Consider the following 22,885-nt stretch of genomic DNA (forward strand, 5'->3'; position numbering starts at 1 on the left):
ATGTCATGGTGTGGGCAACGGTGGGATTATAAATCCCCTCACCATGAGGAAGACACTCATTAGCATCTTATCTTCTTATTGAGAAATACCTGCATTTAGAGTTCCATTGCAATGACAACCATGATTGTGTACTACTTGTGCATCCCCATTATCCCTTAATAAAAATGGTGAAACTTTATTCACTCTCCTGTGCATTTCTTGTGAAAGTTGACTCTTGTATACATAAGTAATCAAGGTTTCGTGTTGCTTGGAGTCTAGCTAAGCCAAGAGTCTTCTCCTGCCATTTCCCTAATCTAAAAGGGAGAGACTTCCCACCACTTCGGGTAACATTGGCATTCTTTTGTCTACACCATAGGTCTGCAACCTGTGACTCTCCAGATGTTCATGGACTACAATTCCTATCAGCCCCTGCCAGCATGGCCAATTGTTAGTAGGTTAGTAGGGGCTGATGGGAATTGTAGTCCATGAACATCTGGAGAGCCGCAGGTTGCAGACCCCTGGCCTACTTACATTTCTTCACTAGTTTGAAGACAAGCATCCCAACTGAACTGAGCTGTTGTAGTTGTAATTTCCTTGGCTTAGCAAAGAGGCCAAGCCAGCCCACTCTGTTCTCTGCTTAATATGCATTTAATGCAGGAAACATTGTACACCGAAGTTATGCCAGGATCAACAGCTCCCACAGAGCCAAAAGACTTCAAACTATCACATGTGATTGCCATAGGTAACTCCATGCTATCACTAATTCTAGCACCCATAGACGGCTGATTGAGGCTGCGGAAGGAAACCTACTAACACCCACTTTGCAGAAGGCAGATTAGGAGTGAAATAACTAATAATAAAAATACATACAAAAGTTTAAAAAGCTATGTATCATCTGAGATACAGGCATACCCAGTAAATAAGCGAGCTATGTACTGACTGAAATACCCTTACCAAATTGATTCCAAATTGCTATCCGTTGGCCAGACCAAATACTTCTGTTGCCCTTCTGGGTCCTTGATTGGCCAATGGCTTCTGGGCCTGTCAATCTTTTCTTACTTCCTACCAGGTGCCCCCTCTTTCACTGTTTGATCACAGGCAGAGATTACCATTGCCCATGCAAGGCTTTCCTTTGTCTCTGTACATTTATAGGGAGGTGGCGAATTGTGAATGAGAATCTCCTCTGCTGAGTTCTACAGAGAGAAGATTGGACGTGACCATGAAGGGGGATGCCATCTCCTGAACTGGTGGCAGATAAGGTGACAGGAGGGGGATAGAGGCAACTGAACCTTGTGGGAGCATTTCTTTTTCACTCCAAAAGGGTCCAGCCTCCCTTGCCTACAGCATACAATTATGTGAAACCATTCCGTCATGCCAAAACAACCTCCAGTATATTTCAGTGATTTCCATCACTACTATGCTAGTTCAGCAAACAGCAGTGATTACTCACATTCCATGAATTCTTCCAACAGTATTCGCTATCCCTTTCCGCTGGTATTTAAACTTTGTAGTTTGTAGCACTTCATTTCTGAAGTTATTTTGCTGTTTCCCCTTATTTCCCCAAGATGGATTAATTTCTTTTTGTGTGTGGTCATTTTCTGAATAATATTTGCAATTTCTCTTACTTTTGCTTCTGCTAGTTGAGTATATTAGCCATAGCTTGATGCATGTCTTTACTGGAAAGGCCGAATAGCACATAAACCAATTTGGAACACCCGGTGATTCATCCTCAGGTTTTGACAATTCATCCAAAAGCTCCCTGTGCATGCAGAAGCTCTGATGTGTGTACTTTTTCAACGTATCCAAAAACATCAGTACTAAGGACTCTCCTTGACATAATTGCAGGAAATCAGATTAGAATATTAAGTACAATTTCTTGCCAGTAGAACCCACTGAATAATAAAACTAACTTCTGAGTAGACCAGCTTAGGTTTGTTCCTAAATTTCATTTGTGAAAGAACTTTGTTTATATTCCAAAGTACACCCCAAACTTTGGATCAAATCCTTTGGACATAATGTTACAATGAGCTTGGCAACACTTTATAAAGGAACTATTATTTACTTGTAAGAATTTCAAATGGAACAAAGAGCTTCCTTTATATACTTTAGTAATGGTGCATCCTGCTGTTTCCTATAGGTTTCCTTTCTGGTTTTCAGGACATCCGACAGCTCCTTATTCAACTAGCACATTTCTTATGAGTCCTCCTTATCTTTCCTTTTAATCAGAATAACCTGAAATTGTGCTACTGATAAAATCTCCTTCTAGGGCAACTGTCAGTTTAGTCACATTCTCCCTTACATTTTTTCCCCCTCTGTGAAAATCAGCCCAAATACCTGGTTAAGTTCTGCTGTTAAACCCCCACTGTTTGTTTTCAGCATTTGTTAGCTTAGATGGTTCAGATCAATCAATTCCTCCATCATATCAAAACTAAAATAACCAATCCTTTCATTTTTTCCCAGATTTTTGATGCAACACATTGTCCTTTATACACGTCAAATATGTAACTTCAAAGTTAATTTTTAAGAAAGACTTTGATTTGTATCTACTGTGCAGTCACATTTTGTGTGATTATAACATTCTTTACATAGTTTCAAAGAATTGCTCAACCATCTCAAGTAAAACAGCTTCAGTGGAGTCTTCCCTTCTGCTGGGGCTCACCTCCTCAACTGCTACTGAGGGGCAACAGCTGCAAAGAAGAGCAGTGAATGAAGCCCCCACCATCACCACACAGAAAGAGGGGATAGAAAGTGATGGGTAGGCTCTTCTCTGTCTGGGCCAGAGGGGAAGGGCAGGAGATCAAATATGTGGGAACAGTGAAGAGCAGCAACATGCCCAGCTTTCCCCTGCAGACCATGTAAGGAAACTGCAGTGACAGGCTGTCTAGTTCTGAATGAAGATTGCCATATTTGTTTAGAAGTACCTGTATATACCCCTGCTTTTCTCCACAATTGGACACAAAGTAGCTTACAACATTCCCCCCGCAATACTTTTTTTAAAAAAATTATTGTATAGTATAGTTATATTACATGCTGTGCTTTTAATCAGACTATACATTTTCCCCTTTTCTCCCTCCCTCCCTCCCTCCCCCCTCCCTTTTCTTTTTGTTCAAGCAGCAGAAAGTTCATTCTTCATATCCTTTGTTCCCATTTTTCTTCGTTAAATCTGGCTTCTCTCATCCATTTCTCAAAAATTAACCAAATCTTCATAATGTCTCTTAGTTTTTCTTGCCATAATATATTTTTGATATCATCTCAAAAATTTCTAACTGTATTTGTTCCCAAACATTTTCCAACCATTTTGAGATTGTCAATTTCTTTTTATCTTTCCATCCTAATGCGATCATGATGTGTGCAGTTCTAATAATAGTTTTGTACATTGGTCCATAACTTCTATTCACCCTTTTAACTTCAGTTAGACCAGGGGTAGGGAACCTGCGGCTCTCCAGATGTTCAGGAACTACAATTCCCATCAGCCTCTGTCAGCATGGCCAATTGGCCATGGGAATTGTAGTTCCTGAACATCTGGAGAGCCGCAGGTTCCCTACCCCTGAGTTAGACCTACCATCAATAAATCATTGTTTAAATCAATGTTAATTTTTACTAATTTTTCTATATACTTCAAAATATTTTCCCAAAACTTTTTTACCTCCTTACATTCAATCCACATGTGGGTGTAGTATGCTCCCAGTTCACCACAATGCCAACATCTTGGGCATAAACCCTTAATCATAGGCTATCTGTATTGGGGTTCTATACCATTTGAAAATTATCTTTCTCTCCAGCTCTGCACATTTTTCTATCTTTATCTTGTTAATGCTATCTATAATTCTTTCTATTTTTCGTTATCGAAAAGTTCTTCCTTCTCCCATTTTGTTTCAACGTTCTCGTCATAAATCCCTTATCTTCCAACATATAGTTATATACTGATCCCAATATCTTTCCTTGTGATTTTTCATGACTTTTCAGCCATTATGTCATAATCCATTCACCTTTTATTCTATAATTCTTTATTCTTTCCCAAATCCCTCTTTATACCAACCAATTCTCCTTCCCTCCTATTTCTACAACATTTTGTAATGGAATAACTTCGCCTTCTTTAACTAAATCAACCACTTTCAGTATCCCTTTTTCCTTCAAATTTTTTATAGCTTTCCGTCCCTCATTTCCGACTATGCTTGCCACTGGTGCACTGTCCAGGATGCCAGGATCTATTTAGTCCTCCATTTCTCCAATATTCCCCCCGCAATACTGTTATATCCTCACAACTACTGTGGCAAGTAGGTGAAGTTGATAGAGTGCCTGGCCCTCTGCTTTCACGGCAATGTGTGGATTCAACCTTAGATCTCCTAGATACTAGTCCAACACTCTAACCACGAAACCACATTGGTCCTCTATTGATTACCAACTTTATTTATCTAAGGCTCATTCCGCACACGCAGAATAATGCACTTTCAAGCTGCTTTCAGGGCTCTTTGAAGCTGTGCGGAATGGCAAAAACAGTTGTGAAAACAGCTTGAAAGTGCATTATTTTGCGTGGGCGGAATGAGCCTAACATACTTATACGTCTGTTTTTGTCTTGAGCTTTTTGGGATCCAAGGTGAGTTCCCTGAATTTGACTAATTTAGTTCTTATTAGGCAATCCTGATTGGCAATCCTAATTGAAATGTTAAATTGTGGTCTTTTAGGTATTTCTTTTAATCATCATTGTTTTATTTACATTTCAAGTTGTCTTGAATTCTACAAGGTAGGTGTCAGGCTCTCGAATGTGGAAATAATAGAGACCGTAGGAAAGTCCCAAAGCAGTTTATTTCTACAACGCGTAGAGTAACAGAGAAAGCTGAATCTAAGCTTTCTGCTTAGATCCCACAATTATATCCTTCAATTCCCCCCCCCCCATTTGACTCCCACCAAATGGGCTTCAGAGAGAGAGCATGACATTTGCACTACAGAGCTTCAAGAGACCTGGGAACGTTCGCACCTTCTCACAGGAGGGCTGGCGCCGGGAAATTGCCCAGGAGGGGAGGGGGAAACCGGAAAGCATTTACAGGGAACATTTGCAATCTCTACACAGCAAGACATCTACACACTGCCAGACATGGGCCTGACATTCTGCCCCCCTTAAGACCTTCCCCCCCCCACCCGGGCGATCGGGGTAGGCCCGGTGGAATGCCTTCACCAAACGAGGGGCCTAAACGTTTTTGGAGTCAACCCACTCGTTGTCTCCGGCTGGGAAATGAGTCCATGCGATCAAATATTGAAGCCGGCCCCGGTGCAACCGGGAATCCAAGACTTCCTCCACCTCGTGGTGAGGCTCCCCTCGCACCATCCTTGGAACAGGTACGGCTGGCTGAGGGTGCCAATCATCTGGCGGGGGCGCCTTTTTGAGGAGACTGCAATGGAAAACAGGATGCAAGAACTTCAAATTTTTTGGTAACCGTAATTCAGCCGTTACCTCATTGATCACTCTGAGCACCTGGAAAGGACCTATGTACTTCTTCCCCAGTTTCCTGCACCCTTGCAGCCCCCGCAAGTTCCGGGTAGATAAATACATCCAATCCCCCACCGTCAGAGTCACCGGCTGCCACTTCTTGTCGGCCTGCCGCTTATACCCCTGCTTCGCCTTCTCCAAAGCCCGCTTTGCCAACTGCCCCGAGATGACCTCGAAAGGAGTTTTCCCCATGCTGCTATGCACCGCGTTATTATAGGCGAATTCAGCAAAAGGCAGCAGGTCAACCCAATTGTCTTGCTGGAAATTGATGTAACATTGGAGGTACTGCTCGAGCGTCGCGTTCGTGCGTTCCGCCTGCCCGTTTGTGGCGGCGTGAAACGCCGAGGACAGCGCGAGTTCTGTGCCCAGTAGCTTCAGGAAATGCCGCCAGAACCGCTAAATGAACTGCCCGCCGCGGTCTGATACTATCTTATCAGGAGCGGCGTGAAGACGGTAGATACGAGTTACAAACAGACTGGCTAACTTGCTCGCCGAGGGCAGCGAGGAACAAGGAATAAAATGCGCCTGCTTTGAAAATAGGTCCACAACCATCCAGATCACCGACTTCCCTCTGCTGGACGGGAGATCGGTAATCAAGTCCATGGAGATCACCTTCCAGGGCGCGGCGGACGCCGGCAAGGCCTGGAGGAGACCGGACACCTTCCCTTGCGCTCTTTTGGACATCGCACATGTAGGGCACCCTTTCACATAGGCCTCCGCATCCCCCCTCAAAGTTTTCCACCAAAACTGTCTACGGACCAAATGCAAAGTTTTCACAAACCCAAAGTGACCAGCTGTCTTTACATCGTGAGAGCCCTGCAGTGCCAGAAGGCGCGCTGCCAGAGGCACATCCAGTCGCTCCCCCTTCCACCAAAACTCCCCCCGCTTTTCCAGCAGGTCACCCCCTTCATCCCGCGGCACTTCGAGTGCCCCCGCCCCCCGTAGGATCTCTTCCAGCGAGGCGGGGACAGCTGGGGAGCTGGAGCGAAGCGCCACTCGACTCTGAGTGATGACTGCCAAGCCCAGCTGAGATGGCGAGAACACCGTCCCGACTGGAGTAGGGTCCCCCAGGGAAGGATCTGGCAGCCGAGACAATGCATCAGCCAGGCAATTGGCCTTCCCGGGGAGGAAATGCAGAGTGAACTTGAAGCGGGAGAAGAAGTCAGCCCAATGAAGTTGCTTGGCGGACAGTTTCCCCGGGGCACGGAGCACCGCCAAGTTGTGATGGTCGGTCCACACCTCGAACGGGAGGGCCGCTCCCTCCAGCCAGTGCCGCCGGGCAGTCAGAGCACACTTGATTGCCCCCGTCTCCTTGTCACCAACCGTCCAATGGTGCTCAGCCCCCGAAAACTTGAGGGAAAGATAGGCGCAGGGATACAGCCTCCCATCCTCCCCCTTCTGAAGTAGGGCCGCACCCATAGCCTTATCTGAAGCGTCGACGTGAACGACAAATGGTTTGGACGGATCTCCATGGCGTAAGAGGGGCTCCGACGTGAAGGCCCGTTTGAGCACCCGGAATGCCGCCTCACATTCCGTCAACCACGGCAGCGGGGCCAATGGCCTTGTCGCCCCTGGCCCCTTCTCCCTCGTGCGCAACAAATCGGTGAGAGGCAGCGCCAGCAGGGCAAAGTCTGGTATAAAGTTCCGATAGAAGTTAGCGAAGCCCAGGAATGACTGCAGCTGGCGCCTGGTGCGGGGCTCCTGCCACTGCACCACATCATTCACCTTACCCGGGTCCATATCTAACCCCCGGCTGGAGATCCGGTAGCCCAGAAAATCCAGCCGCTTAACCCGGTAGCCCAGAAAATCCAGAAAGTCACATTTAGAAAGCTTCACGAACAGGTCATTGTCCAGGAGCCGTTGAAGCACCGCTCACACAGTTGTGATGTGCTCCTCCTCCGACTGGGAGTAAATTAATACATCGTCCAAATACACCACCACCACCCTGAACAGAAAGTCCTGGAGCACCTCATTAATCAGACACATGAAAGTGCCCGGCCCGCCGCTTAACCCGAACGGTAAAATGCGGTAGGCGAACTGGCCCAGCCTCGTGTTGAAAGCCGTCAGGTGCTCGTAGTCCTTGATCAGTGGGAGGGGGTACCAGTTACTGGCACAGACCGCATTTAGTCCCCGGTAGTCTGTGCACAATCGCAAGGAGCCATCCTTTTTCCGCACGAACAGGACAGGTGCGGCAAAATCACTGGTCACCCGTTTTATAAAGCCCCGTTTCAAATTTTTGTCCAAAAATTCTTGAAGCGCCTGGGCTTCTGACGGGCTCATGGGGTAGAGGCGGCTTTTTGGTAGCTTGGCCCCAGGTAGTAACTCGATCTTGCAGTCAGTCTTACGGTGAGGCAGCAACTTGTCACACTCTGTCTCTTCGAACATCCTCCAGAGGTCCCGGTAGGGCTGGGGGATGGCCGAGACGTCCAGTGCGCTCCCAGCCCGCTCGTGGGAGACCCCCGCATGCATCTGCGGGGACCCAAACATATGGTCGCCGCAAGGGGGGGTCAACAAATTGAATAGAGTTGGAGGACCAGGAGATCTCTGGATCATGGTCTCACAACCAGGGCGCCCCCAGCACCAGGGAATATTTGGCCACCTTCACGATGATGAACTGCCGCTCCTCCCAATGCCCCTCGCATTGGATCAGGACCGGCTCTGTACGATGCGTGGCTGGTGCACCCCCCAATGTGGCCCCATCCATCTGCTCAAACAGAATGGGGCAGCGCAGGGGAACCCGCCGTAGTCCCAACTGGTTTACAAGGGCTGGCTGCATTAGGCAGCGGGTGCAACCTGAGTCCACAAGGGCTTGCGTCTGCACACTAGTCCCACAAGTCTGATTCGACACAGTCACTGGGAGAAGGAATGGGCCGTTGGTTTCACTCACTGTCAATTTCGCACCCTTCGAAGGGACCTGGCGTCGGGCGCGCATCAGGCCAGGTCGCTGTTGTTTCCCGTCGACTCCTCGCTGGAGTCGGGTCCGCCTGCCTCCTCAGGAGTCAAGCTCACCTCGCGCGTTGCCACTTGTAAGCCTGATCCTTTCGTGAAACAGGGCTTAATGTCAGGCTCTCAAACGTGGAAATAACAGAGACCGTAGGAAAGTCCCAAAGCAGTTTATTTCTACAACGCGTAGAGTAACAGAGAAAGCTGAATCTAAGCTTTCTGCTTAGATCCCGCAATTATATCCTTCAATTCCCCCCCCCCCCCATTTGACTCCCACCAAATGGGCTTCAGAGAGAGAGCATGACATTTACACTACAGAGCTTCAAGAGACCTGGGAACGTTCGCACCTTCTCACAGGAGGGCTGGCGCCGGGAAATTGCCCGGGAGGGGAGGGGGAAACCGGAAAGCATTTACAGGGAACATTTGCAATCTCTACACAGCAAGACATCTACACACTGCCAGGCATGGGCCTGACAGTAGGAAAATAGCTAAATAAATGTTTTAAATAATGAAAAACAAGTTTATAAAACAAGCATTACCACACCTGTAAAACATTAAAACAGTCTAAAAGTTCTGTACAGCACCCCCCCTCTCCAGGGGGGTTTGTGTTTTGCAGTGTCACTGGAAAACCAAGAGGTTATGTCTTCCCCCACTTCAGCGTTTCCCAAAAGCATCAATCCACATCCTTCTTCCCATCTGTTCCTCCTTATTGGGTAGTCTGTAACAGACTCTCTGCCATTTTATCACTTTTGCTTCTGCAGTATTTACCTGAGGACCTTTTACAGATATGCAACACTCCTTACTATTTCTTTTCAGAAAGTTCTGTATTCATCACCTGTGGGACACTCTAGCCATGGGAACCAATACATTGGGTAACAGTCACTTCAGAATAACAATACTGTTTTCTCTATATATTTAGCTTTCCTTACTTTCCCTCTTGATTTTCCTTGATAGCCCATTATACAAATATTAGCTATGTTTACCACCCAGGTGCTGAGAACATGGCTACATGTTTCAGGTTTTATTAGATAGTTAACATGTTGACATGAACACCAAGGGGTGAGATCTGCTGAACGAGTCTGACATCACCCTTCTTAAGTGGGGAAAAAATCTGGTATGAAGACAATTGCCTGATATTATGGCTAGTTTTGCCACATAAATTAGGAACAGGCAATCTTCTCTAGGTTCTTTATGCCATCCTAATCTTGTCTGCAGTGCAGAGCAGCAGTGGCGTAGGAGGTTAAGAGCTCGTGTATCTAATCTGGAGGAACCGGGTTTGATTCCCAGCTCTGCCGCCTGAGCTGTGGAGGCTTATCTGGGGAATTCAGATTAGCCTGTACACTCCCACACACGCCAGCTGGGTGACCTTGGGCTAGTCACAGCTTCTCGGAGCTCTCTCAGCCCCACCTACCTCACAGGGTGTTTGTTGTGAGGGGGGAAGGGCAAGGAGATTGTAAGCCCCTTTGAGTCCCCTGCAGGAGAGAAAGGGGGATATAAATCCAAACTCTTCTTCTCTTCTTCTTCTTCTGGATTGGCACCCTCCATCACCGAGTCCTAAACTGCACCAAACACAAACTCTGGGACTGACCCAAAGTCACAGCAGCAGTGGACTTTTCTTGTACAAACATTATCCAATACATACATGGGGAAAATATTCTGACACTTGAGCTCATTCAGGAAGCCACAAACTGTGGAAGCTGGAATACTTTCTTTACACAGCATGTTTATTTTACTTGGAAGTAAATGCCATTTAATTTAATCCTGAGTAAGTGCCTATATCATTACAGCCTGATCAGTATTCATTTCTCGATCATTTACCTCAGTCTTTCTGGAAGTTATTTGAACATATCCACGTAAATGAAAATCTAGCACTTCTACACGGATCATGAGAACTTTGGTTCGATTCAAGAAACGTGAAAGTCAGTGGAGCAAAGGTAGACTTAGTAACAACACATTAACCAGTGACGGTTCCTCCTCATCCTCCTTACCCTTTTGAAAAATGTTAATCCCCTTTGCCTGACCTAGAGACTGTATTTGGCTTTCTCGTCTTAACTCGGATGCTTTGCCACCTGCCAGTCTCCTTCGGCCCCCTTTTCCGCCTCGCAAGAAGCAATATCTACTACTGGCAGAACATTGTACAGCTCTGACAACGAGCAGCAAAAACGACAATAAGTAACAGATGTCGCCCCAAATGACACAGTCGTCATCAGAGACCCCCACAGCAAAACACCTCGACTTCCTTTTTCTCCACGAGAAACTGAGCACTCTTCGTCTCAGCTCCATTCCTTGGAGAAAACATGACCGTTTTAAAAGCGGAACACGCAGAGGTTGCACCGAAGGGCGACAAAAGCGAGCTCGAGAACCGGCGACGCCTGCCAGGACCGGGCTAGGGCGAGGGACGAGGTTTTAATTAGCCGCGGTGCATTGTGGGCTACGTTCGAGTTAGCAGAAGCCGCAAAGGCTGCTGGGGAAAGGGGAGGCGGGGACGGAACTGCGAGCGGCAGTCGCTGGCCGGGCCGGGCTGGAGGGAGGGACGGGGAGAGCCGCTCAGCCCTGGAGCCTCCAGCGCAGTGGGGGACGCCGCATCGGACACTAGTCGCCGCCGATACAGCCTCCCTCCTCCTCGGGACCGAAGACCCGCGAGTGAGCCTCCTTGGGTGTGGGAGTGGACAGGCCAAGCTGGAGGGTGAGGAGCGGGGAGGAGGCCCCCTGTTCCCGCCGCGCCTCCCTTGAGGGTTTCCGGTGAGAGGGGCGCCCCCGTTCCCGCCGCTCGGCTGTCGGGGAAGGAAAGTCCTGGCCCCCAGCCGGGCTGCTTGTAACTTCTCAACTGTCTCTACCTCTTCTCGTTTTTGTTATCCGGCTCGCGGGGGAGGGAGGGGGGGGTGAACGTGTGGTTGGCGGCGCGGTTGTGGGCTCTGTTCTTTTCAAGGGGAGCGGGGCCGGTTCCGTAATCCCGGGAGACATCTCTGTAGCCCCCATGGCTTCTGAAGCGTCCCTGCCCCCACCGGCCTTCTACAAAATCTCCGCTTAACAGGAATTATAAATACACGAGAGAAGATTTGGGAAGCTCAAGGACGGGAAAGACTAACGGGAGAAGAAAGAAAGGACTACCTCCCGGCTCCTTCGGTGAAAGAGCTATCCCTTCAACGTTACTTCAGTCAGTGTTCTTTTTAAGTAATGCCGTCCTGAACCGACGGGAGGTTTTTATACCGTGGCCTGTTGCTTGTGGGCGCTTCTCCCAAACGAACTCCTGAAAGACCTGTGAGCCAGGATTGGAAAGCTGCAAGCTTGTCGTTTGTATCCATTCTTCCACTCTGGGTAGCTTGCCTATCTGATGCACCTTTTCTCGACATGGTAATGTACTGCCTTGTGTAAATTTCTGGGCTGGAGACTTTATTAATGAATGGACATCATAGTCAAGCTGGATGGCTGCTCTGCTGTTTGAAAGGTTTTTGGAACTCATCATGGGAAGTTACTGAAAACAGCTGATATTGCTGGAAAGACCTCTTTGTTTCATCAAAAAAAGTAAGTGAAACAATGGGAGCTGATAAAAATGTGTGCTTTTATTTGCAGCTGTAAAAATGACAGATCAGTGGAGAACTCTCTGAATAAGCTCTGGTTATGTTGCACCATGTTTAGAGTTAGGGTTATTTTCATTATGTTCTTTGTAATATAATGGTTAACGTATGGTGAGGCGAATTGTTCCCATTGCAGAGGCCTTGAGCAAATTGCTTGCTTATGTTTAAGTGAATCATTATGGGCAACTAAAAAGAACTTTATTAGAGGAATTATTTAAATGAGTTGGTTTAATAGAAAATAGCTGTTTAGTTTTATGGCTCAATTTAGGGAAGTCTTAATTGTTTAAAGTTATACTGAAATTTTTGAAGTATACTGGTATATAAATCCACATATCTTTTATGTTGAAGAGATATAGTCAAGCTTTAGTTTTTCTCATAAAGTGCTGGTAAATGTAACCTAATGTTTTATCAGGATTTTCTATAATCAGTGTCTGCAAACATGCCACTAATTCATTTCTTTGCAAAGAGGTTGATTTGGGTTTTTGTGGGGGTTGCTGTTCTCTGGAGCCTTTTCACTGACTGATGGCTGCATCTAGCTATAAAATATAATGCTCACTTTGTGGTGGCAGAGTTTTGCTCCAGAGACTGTATACCAGCAGAATGTGCTCTGATTGGTTTACATCCAGTCCTCTTAGCTGGTTTCTATGACATCACCGAGCAGTTTTAAGAACTTTGGGAATGCATTTTCCATCCAAATAATTGACAATGCTAATTTTAACTAAATTTAACACCATGACCTGGCTAGCCTGATCTTGTCAATCTTAGAAGCTAACCAGAGCGTTCACTCTGGTAAGTATTTGGATGGGAGACCTGCAAGGAATACCAGAGTCACTATGCAGAGAAAGACAATGGCAAACCACCCCTGAATGTCTCTTGTGTTGAAAACCTCACCAGGGATTGCCATAAATGTAATTCGATGACAAAAAATTAAATGTTAATTGTGACTAAAAGGGAATAAAGTATAACTAATCCATGTTAATTAATCTGAACCAAGGGGGTTTAGAGGTAGTTGTTTTTGCCAAATTATATATAAATTGCAGAATAGTCGCTTGAATTATGCTACCCAATTTTGCAAGTAAATAAGTTTATGCTGTCTTAATTGTGGAAAACTGTAATATATAGAGAAACGTCCTTTTTACTGATACATTAATACATTCAGGTAAGCAAAGATTTAGAAGGCCTTGTTATAAAGGTTGGTTGGCCATTGCTTGGAACACCATTCATTATTTGTAACAATTTGCATCTTTAATAATATAACTAAGTCTAATTTAACTAAGTTTGAAACTTCCTTTAAAGATGATGTGTGAGGTGATGCCAACTATCAGTGAGGCAGAGATTCCTTCAGGGGGAGGCGGAAGCCATGGCTCAGGCTCCCCCCTACAATCGGATACTGATTCCCATTTTGAGCAGTTAATGGTGTCCATGTTGGAGGAACGAGACCGCCTACTGGACACACTGCGAGAGACTCAAGAGACGCTAACATTGACACAGGGTAAACTGCATGAAGTTGGTCATGAAAGAGACTCTTTACAACGACAGCTAAATACTGCTCTTCCCCAGGTATGTTGAAAATTTACATTTTCAGAATTCAGTCTCACCTTTCCTTGTAGTTCAAGGAAGCTTAGAATAATAGCTAAAAACAGTAATATGGGTAGATTGTAATGTTTAGCCTGGACCTGAATGGCCTAGGCTAGCCTGATCTCATCAGATTTTAGAAGCTAAGCAAGGTCAGCCCTGGTTAGTAATTGGACGAGACCACAAAGGAATTCAAGGGTTGCTCCGCAATGGCAGACCACCTCTGTAAGTCTCTTGCCTTGAAAATCTTATGGATCACTCTAAGTTTGCTACAGCTTGACAACAGTTTATGTACACATTGTGAAGTTTATAAAATACAAGTAGTCTATACTTTCTAAACTGATTTCTTCTTTGGTCATTGAAACTTTCTATGAAATATGAAATAAAATATTTCAGGTGCTCTAAATAAAATATTTGGAAAGAAAGATGGTTTGTTGAAGCAAAAGATGGTGAATTTTCTACAGTTAAATAGTGTAATCTAATATAAAAAATGAGCAAAATTGGCTTGCCAGTTAGTATAACCATAGCTTTAATTGCAAATGTATCCCATTTATGGTGTTTGGACTAAGATCGTAGAGTACATGAAAGCCAACATCTAGGGGACTTCGGGGGTTTTTTTTTAAAAGAAGCAATCGTAATAATAATTACAAGTCAGGCACTTAAGAGGCATCAGCTGTAGGTGCTCTGCTTCCATGGCAAGTTTGGCTAATCAGTCCCTGCCAGGAAAAAGACTGATGTTTGTATTAGGCATGGAATAGTGCAATATAGCTGCACATGAGAGAATGTGGTGTTTTGAAGTCACTACTCCTGTGGTCTATGCAAGCGAGTATGTGCATATTTCTCTTCCTTGACAAAGTGAGAGCACCCATGTGAGAAGCAGCCATACATAATACATAATTCTGCTATTTGGTAGGGGGAATATTGCTTGATCTCTTTATGAAGCAAACAAATGCTGTATGCCAAAGGTCTTTTGTTGAGTAAGAATGATAGGATATAAAATGGGGCTACACTAGAAAAATAGAGCCCTCTTCACTTTTTCAGTTGGAACTGTATGTGTGTCTAAGCTGAAATGAGGAAAACAAGTTTTTACTATCTTGCGCTATGACTGTTTAACACCATCAGTACATATGCAACTTCCATCCTCCTTTTCAGATCCCTAGTTCAATTCATGCTGTGATGTAAAGATTTATTCTGGAATTTGGAAGAAGGGAAGTGATCTGTTCTTATTTGAAAGACTTGGGGGGAAGGAAGGAACCACTAGTGTTGCTGCCTAGAAGGGGAAAGGAAGAGAAATCGAATAGATTCTCTCATTCCATTTCTCTCAGAGTTAGAGAAAGAGAAAGTGTTGGAGAAAGTAATTCCTTGAAAGTTAGCCTTTGATGTGAGAACCAACGGTTTTAATGAAGAACTGTGGGACAGTTAGTGTGGCATTTGTCAGTTTGGCATTGTGTTTGCATCTGCATCACAGTATTACCGGCAAATGTACTGATTGATTGAGGAGCAGTGTGGTAAAACTTTGCCCAATACATCATCTTTCCAGGTCATCGCACATAGTTATGTGTATTTTTGAGAAGTCATTATGGTTAATTGCTTGTCTGCCTAGTAGCGCTTTAGTGTTAAGTCTCTTCAAAGTGTCATTTTAAAAATAATTTCTCTTAAATGGCAACATGCATGTCATGAGCTTTAATAGAATGCAGGATCTATGCAAACTCCTTACATTTTGATAATGGTTTTATAAGTAAACATATTTATTTAGTGATTGCAGAAGTGCATCTTGGGTGCAGGTCTTCATTTTTTAAAAAGGAGGTGGAAGGAGTATTTTATTATTAAGAACCTGCCTCAAATGTTATCTAAAAGAACGGCAGCTTATAATCTTAAAAATGAAAGAAGCAGACCAGTCCTTCGGTATAAGACTGTGTCTGTCTAATGCATTACCGTATATACTCGTGTATAAGTCGACCCGTATATAAGTCGAGGCACCTATTTTACCACAAAAAACTGGGAAAACTTATTGACTCGCGTATAAGTCGAGGGTGGGAAATGCAGCATCAATTTAGGCATCAGTAGGTTAAATGTTTTTGAATACTTATTTCAAAGAAAAACAGTAAACTGGCTCTGTAAATGAAAAAGAGGGTCAACAAGAACAATATGGTATCAACAATAACTTTAAAAGTACAAAAACCTTAGCTCAACCAGCAACCAAGCTAAAACACAAGAGTTAAAATCCTTCAAAACTGGATTCCTCATCATCATCTGTATGTCCAAATGTAACCCAACTTAGATTTTAAGAGGGATATTATCAGAAATGAAAAATCTACTATTAGCTCCCATTGAAAACAATGGGGAATGGGGCACCTCCTTTGGGGGTCCATAACTTTGGACCCCCTGAACCAAACTTTACCAAACTTGGCTGGTATCATCAGGAGAGTCTTCTGAGGGTACCCTAAAATTTTAATGCCTCTAGCATAAAAACTGCACCCCCTGCTGGCCGGCAAAGTAAAAACACACAAAAAAATTTAATGACCCGCATATAAGTCGAGGGGAGTTTTTTCAGCATTAAAAATGTGCTGAAAAATTCGACTTATACATGAGTATATGCGGTAATTGTTACAAGGCTACACCATGAGCTGACCTGTACCTGACCCTGGGATTCATGCTTAGTTCCCCTGATCTTTAACCTCAGAAAGCAGCTATAGGGTGCCCTTGACGTGAATTGGGGTTTAGGGAGGTTAACTTTGAAATTTTCTTCCTCCTACTATTTCCCCAGTTGAAAGTGGTCATTCTGGCATGTTTTGTACCTTTAGTATGGGAAAGTAGATAAGCACAACGATGCTTCCCACCTACTTCAAGTACCACAGACCTATTTTCCATTGGGGTAGGGCCATGACTGCTTTTTTGAAGCTAAATTACACATGAAGGGATACAGGCACAATTCCAATGTTTTGTATAGTTTGGTCCTAACCTATTTACTAGTTCCCTGACTTGAACATCAGAGAAAGTAAGGGATCATATAGTTCTCTCATATCCTGGACAGGAGACTTAACAAGCATAGGGTTTGAAATCCAGTACCAGTGACATTAATTAGATGATGATTTGTCTTGTTGCTTTTTAAAAAATGTTTTGAATAAAGTAATTATGACAGAATCTGAGAAAATGGTGTCCTTGGGACCCCATGAGGTTCTGAGTGGTCATAGAACAGCTTTCTGTAATGAGATCAACATGATGAGAAAAAGTAAAAAACTGTAAAATTAACAACATTACTCACTCTGGTGTATAACTTTCCAAGCTCTAGCATTTAGAAATGTCCACATAGATATATGATAAAATTTGAAGCTGTATGTTAACCTTATTTTCTCCAAATTCTTCATGGAAAACTGGAGGACAGCTAGTTGTAGTCTTGATATAACAAAGATTTTTGAGGTATTTCATTTCTGTTCGCTTTTTAGTTTAAGGTCTAATGTTCATGTATTATGAGAAGTAAAGGAACAAAGTTAAATGTGTCTTTAACTGAAGAGCTTCAGAAAAGAACTTTTCAATGCCTCTCTGGGGGGTTATCATGATAATCCAATGTACAAACTGCTTCTTGTCTGAATTGGAGCTTTATGGTTACCATTGGTCAGAGAATAGACTGAAATTTTGGAATGCCTTGTGATGGTCAGTTAGTTAATACTGTGCCAGTGAAATATTAAGTTCAAGATACAAGAAAACATCGGAACAGAAAGTTGTTAAAAACTATTAAGTTACTAATTAGTGAACTTCAAATGGTGTATGCACATTTTGGGTTTCACTCAAGTGTTGCTTTAAATTACATGGTACTTCAGGCCCTGAAAATTCTTTGACAAATAGGTTTTAAAAAGAGCACCACAAATTACTCAAGAGAAGTTGAAACCAGAAACTATACAAGCCAGCAAGTGGCTATATAAACCTCTCTTCTATTCACCTCTGTTCTACTCACAATTAATAAAATAGGCTTGGTTGAATCTAGTACTCTCTCATTAGAAAGCACTAATGGTCATGGATCTTTCCTGTGTTCTCTTCCTCCCCCACCCCAGATTATGCAAAAAAGTAATCCACCTGCATTTGCTGCTGAATAATTTGCAGTACTTAAAACTGAAACCTTGTTCTTTTCAAATGCAATTAGTACTAATCAAGTCTTTTAACTGTGTTAAACATCATGCATATATCTGATTTTTTTGGCAGTTTAATTATTGATGTTTGAAATAGTTTTTGTGAGTTTGGCTCGACATTTTTGTTTTCCAACAATGAATAATCTCTAACTCTGCAAGCATGAGAGTAAAAAATGACAGAGTGATTTAGAGATGTTGGATTTAGTGAAGTATTTTGTTTTAATTTGCAGACAACTATAAACAGATTTGCAGCTAAAAAAACCACAAAGTTCATAAGTGAAGGTGATACTGATTAAGTTATGAACAAGTTGTCATACTTTTTAAGATGTCTGGTTATAGTGATGTAGCTTATAACAAAGCATGAACTTTGCAGAAAGGACTATGAATATGAAAAGGGCTTGACTGTCCTGTCTTTTTAACCAATGTTCTTTCATGTTATTTTGTAACATAGTGGAAAAAAGTTTTTCTAATGAACGAATGCCTGTAATATGCCTTAATGCTTTAAACAGTTTTGACAGTACACTGTGAAACCTAAATGTGGTACTTTTGGGGTGGGGGTATTTAAGTACTCCCTGGGTGGATGAATTTAGAATTTCAGGTTACTAAAATGCATGGTGAAACCTGGGTGAAAAAGGGGTATTTGAATAATTGTGAACCAAGTTTGTAAATAATCTGTATTTGGTACCCTCCCCTCACGACACCCATTATAGTAAATGCCTTAGATCATTCGGCACTCATGCCAGATTGACTTTGGTAGCATCAGCTCGCAAACCTTTAGATTTCTTGTTTTTCCCTGCCCCAAATCCCACATGATCTCCATCTCAGGGCTCACAAAAACAAGCTAACTGCTACTTCATGGTTCACTTACATAGCAGCAAATCATGGCTTGCTGTTATGACTGAGCCATGCTAGTGCTTTAATGTCCATAGACAGGAATCATTTTTACATTGTAATGGGCTGATGCTAAATTAAGTATGTATTAAATAAGATTAGGTTGCCCCTCATCTTTGTCATGCCATGGCCTTGCATCATTGCTGCTGTGAATAGAATGTATGTTATGGCTGCTGCTGCTGCTCTGTATTTTGTGCATTTCTGCTGCAGAGAAGATAAACGTGAAAGACATCATTGAAAAAGGTGGCCAAAACATAGCAACTGCATTTGAGTTGATAGCACCCCCTTCTCCACAATACATAAATTACAGAGCATCACGCTGCTGATATGACTGTAAGAAGCAGTGGAGACAGCCAACAGATGCTTGTTGCCCAAGAACGTATAGCCTTGATGGCAAGCTGCTGCTGCACATATGCAAGGGAGGGAATGAATGTAACACCACGGTATGCTGCAAGGCACTCTGAAAGAATCTCTATGGTTAGGGGTTTGAGTCTTCTCCTGCATTCCTGTCACTTTTTCCAGGTGTACATGCAGGGAAGGAAGCATAGCAACTCTTGCCACAGTATTAACGTGCTTATTTACCTCTTGGCCAGTGCAGTTGCAATAGCACAGGCAAGATCTCTCCCCCAGAGGGGTTCAGAATAATCATAGTTTGGCAGGCAAAGGGGGTATAGGTCCTGGTGCAGCAACAAGAGACCACACAACTGCAAATTTCAAAAAGCACCTTTTTGTTCCTTGCAACTTCCCAACAGCTCATGGGGAAAAGCACCCATATTTTACTCAGGGGCCATGGGTTTGGATTGCTCTAAGGGGAGGGGGGTGCAGCAAGAAGGCAAAGGTCCCCATTTGGTGGGCACCTGGCTGAACAGCATCAAAATGGAGGACATAAACAAAACTGGAGCATCAGCTAAATAGGAATGTGCAGTTCTTTAATCACCTACAATCCTGGATTCACAATAGCACATAGGGTAGGGGTTCAAAACCTTTTTTGAGACAATGGGCACATTTTGAAATTCTGACATAGGATGATAGGCACATCCACAAAGTGACTGCCTGGGGAAGTAGAGTCAGCCACGAAAACATACACACACATTTATTTACATCCTACTTCTCTGTCGGCTACTCTTGAGAAAGTGTGTGATTTCCTCCCCTCCCCCCCAACACAAAGCCCTTCTTCTTCCCAGGCAGCAGTTTCAGTATTCTGAAGAGAGCAAGCCTGCAAAGAGAGGAGTGCTTGACCTCCCTCTTCTTGCACAGCAGACTTACTTTGCCAAAAGATGTCTTCTACCATCACTCCAAGACCAGAACTATGGGTAAACAAGTTGTTTCTGTACAGAAATGCTCAGGAAAACAAATGCTCTTTGTGGCTTGCATTTGATTTTTTTAAAGCAAAAAAAAATGGACTTTCTCGTTAACATCACCTTCACAGCTCTCAAGTCTAATAGCCTCACAGACAGTGAAGAAAAGTTCCCCAGATTTTCACAATAGGAACACTCAGACTCTTCTGTGGTGTGGGTGCGTGTGTTGTTTATTTTATTATATTTATTTCCTGGCCTAAACCTAACTCAGGTGGCTTACATTTGATAGCACACAATATAAGGAAGGTTGTGAAATGTTTATCTGCAGAATAACTGTATTCTGGTTCTGTACAATAGTATGGGAATCAAATGTTCCAAGCTAGCATGTATTGGTGACTCATAGTTTCTTTTTTTATCAGTTTTTTCTGTGCAAGTAATTTCAGCATTAATTTATTCAAATTTAGTTAGAATTCAGCAGTTTTCCTAAGACATTGCATTAAAAACTGTGAACAAAGTCTATTGAAGACTTAACTCTTTGAGGCAAAATTGCAGAACTATAAGCTTCTTTGATCAAGAACCAAGAGCTGGTGTTTGTTGTTTTTTTAATAGAATGCCAGGCACACAGTGTTAAATAAATAATGCTAGCTGGCACTTCTGGAATTAATTTTTTCAGCATACTGCAAAAAAAAAGACTTGCCAAATACAAGAAGTTAATTTTTATGTGATTGGTAGTGTTTGTTACTGTTTGTTCTACATATCCTAAACACATTATCAAGTGTTGTGCTAGTGAAATAGTAGCAGTCTCCAAGAGGATCTCAAATTAAGTTAATAGGATACTTAATAAAACAAATACAGTTCTAAAAAGAAACTGGGATTATCTCAGTGGTATGGAAAAGTGTCAGAAGAGTTGTTATTAAGTGTAAACTAAGTCAACAAATGTTGATATCCATATGGTAATTGCAGGAGTATTTTATTTTATTTATTATTTGACTTATAGGCCGCCTCACCCCCGAAGGGCTCGAGGCGGCTCACAACATGGCTGTTATTCAGACAGCAATCATATAACATAGCCCTTAACCTATTACCAGTTTAAAATCAGAATTTAAATTTAACATTTAAAACTTAAAATGTAAGCAGCAGTTTCACAAAATCGGAGTAGCATGCAAATCATGTAAATGCTTTAAACCATTTAAAGTCTGCTCATAACTATTCCAAAAATGAAACTAGCAATGATCTCTGGATAGAAGCATAAGAGTTGGAATTTTGTCACTGGAAACTAAATTCATAGTTGCTCAGTTGTATTCAAGAGTGTATTTGCACATTTTCATTGTTACCAGTATTTGGAACAGGTATACTTTTTTGGTCATGACTGTTCAGTCTGGAACTACAGAAAGGATGGGAACTATATAACTTTGGAAAGAGTGCTGTTTAAATTATTTTGCTTAATTTAAAAACTGTAGGTATAATAAAAGCCTACAGTTTACAAAGTTCATTAGTAACAAATATGCAGAGGATTTATTTTTAACTTCCACTTTCATAAAAAGATCCTTTTACAGTTTCATAAAAAGATTTTTTTATGGCAGTCGTACTGCATTCCAGGCTCTTTATGAGACAGCTACAAACTGGTGTGTGCGGAACCATGACACCACCAGATAGCCCTCCCCAAAAAATTGTCAGTCCCCGGATCGGTCATCAAGTTGTTGTAGTGGTGGGCCCACTCAGACAGCATGTTGCAAGGAGTAGCCTTTGGCCCAAACCACTTCAATGGATAAATGCTTACCAATGCATCTCTGTGGGGATAGAGCGTCCACGTCGAGGGCTTGCAGGCTCAAGGGTTGGATGCAGAGAGGGCATGCCATATAAACCTATTGGAGCTAAGAACTATCTGGCTTGCCCTTAAATCTTTTACAGGGCGGCTGTCCAGGAGAAATATTCTCATGGGGACAAGCACCACAGCGAGGTACTATGTTACCAAACAAGGGGGCACCTCCTCGACCTGCCTCTGGATCTGGGCTTGGGCAGTCCAGCACAATTCGTCCTGTCAGCTATTCACTTTACTGGGGAGATAAATGTGCTGGAGGATGCATTGAACGGCTCATTCCTTTCACCTTAAGACTAGAGCCTAAATCCATTCTATCTAACAGATTGATTTCAACAGTGGGGGCTCCCAGAAATAGCTCTGTTTACTTTCAGATGGAAGTGTGAGGGCATACTGCTTGAGGGCAGGAGTGGGAAGGGACTCTCTGGGGGACAAGTTCCCATTTCACTGCACTGGTGTGTTCCTTTATATCTTTATTTTTATATTATGTTGTAAAATTTCTATATTGCCCCCTCTGGCTCGTGGTGGGTTCCAGCACAATATACATAATACATGACAATTATAAATAGCTATTGTTTTTTTTTAAAAAAAAAGAGTGGTCTCACTGGGGCCTCCTTTAAAGCACTAGGAAATGTCCCAATACTGAGGGAAAGATTGATGATTTCCTTCTGAGAATCTGTTACCTCATCTGTACTGGCTTTTACCACCAAGACAGGCAGGGGTCAGTTACTGCAAGATTAGGACGGCTGTTAAGCTCCCAGGTTTCTTAGTGATTGTGTTATTCCATTCCCCCTTCAGTCTTCTCCAGAGTTGGAAGGAGGAGGTATTTTGCTTGGCTCCGCCTATTATGGCATCCATTTTTAGTTTGTTAGAAGACATTGTGTGGTTGCTATCACCACTGCCTCGCAAAATTCCAAATCCCTGTGGAAAACCCAAAGAAATTGAGAACCCCTGCTATAACTTGTATGCCCTGAAAGCTTACAAATGCAGGTTTGACTCTTACACTACCTGAGAAAACTGTATTCTAGTTGTAGGGTGCCTACTGCCAGGCAGGACCCAGTTGCACAGTGGGAAACCTGCAAGGAGTCATCATTGTATCCATTTTCCCACAGTTATATAGTTCATTTTCCCTGGGAACCCCCATTTAGTCACCCTTCTCTGCTTATTTTTCTCTTTTCCAATTACCA

At 43.2% G+C, this 22,885-nt stretch overlaps 1 protein-coding gene across 9 annotated transcripts in view; it reads left to right on the plus strand.

Moving 5' to 3' along the window:
• The first annotated feature begins 10,904 nt into the window (after positions 1-10,904).
• Positions 10,905-22,885, plus strand: part of PPFIA1 (PTPRF interacting protein alpha 1) — a 69,310-nt gene continuing 57,329 nt past the window's right edge. For all 9 annotated transcript variants that reach the window (XM_048483656.1, XM_048483658.1, XM_048483660.1 and 6 more), the window contains exons 1-2: positions 10,905-11,935; positions 13,285-13,548. In XM_048483656.1, coding sequence (XP_048339613.1) covers positions 13,285-13,548 — 264 coding nt within the window. In that variant the 5' untranslated portion in view covers positions 10,905-11,935. The remainder of the gene's footprint in view (positions 11,936-13,284; positions 13,549-22,885) is intronic.

The sequence above is a fragment of the Sphaerodactylus townsendi genome, linkage group LG02 (assembly GCF_021028975.2).
Source record: "Sphaerodactylus townsendi isolate TG3544 linkage group LG02, MPM_Stown_v2.3, whole genome shotgun sequence".
Lineage (NCBI taxonomy): Eukaryota > Metazoa > Chordata > Lepidosauria > Squamata > Sphaerodactylidae > Sphaerodactylus > Sphaerodactylus townsendi.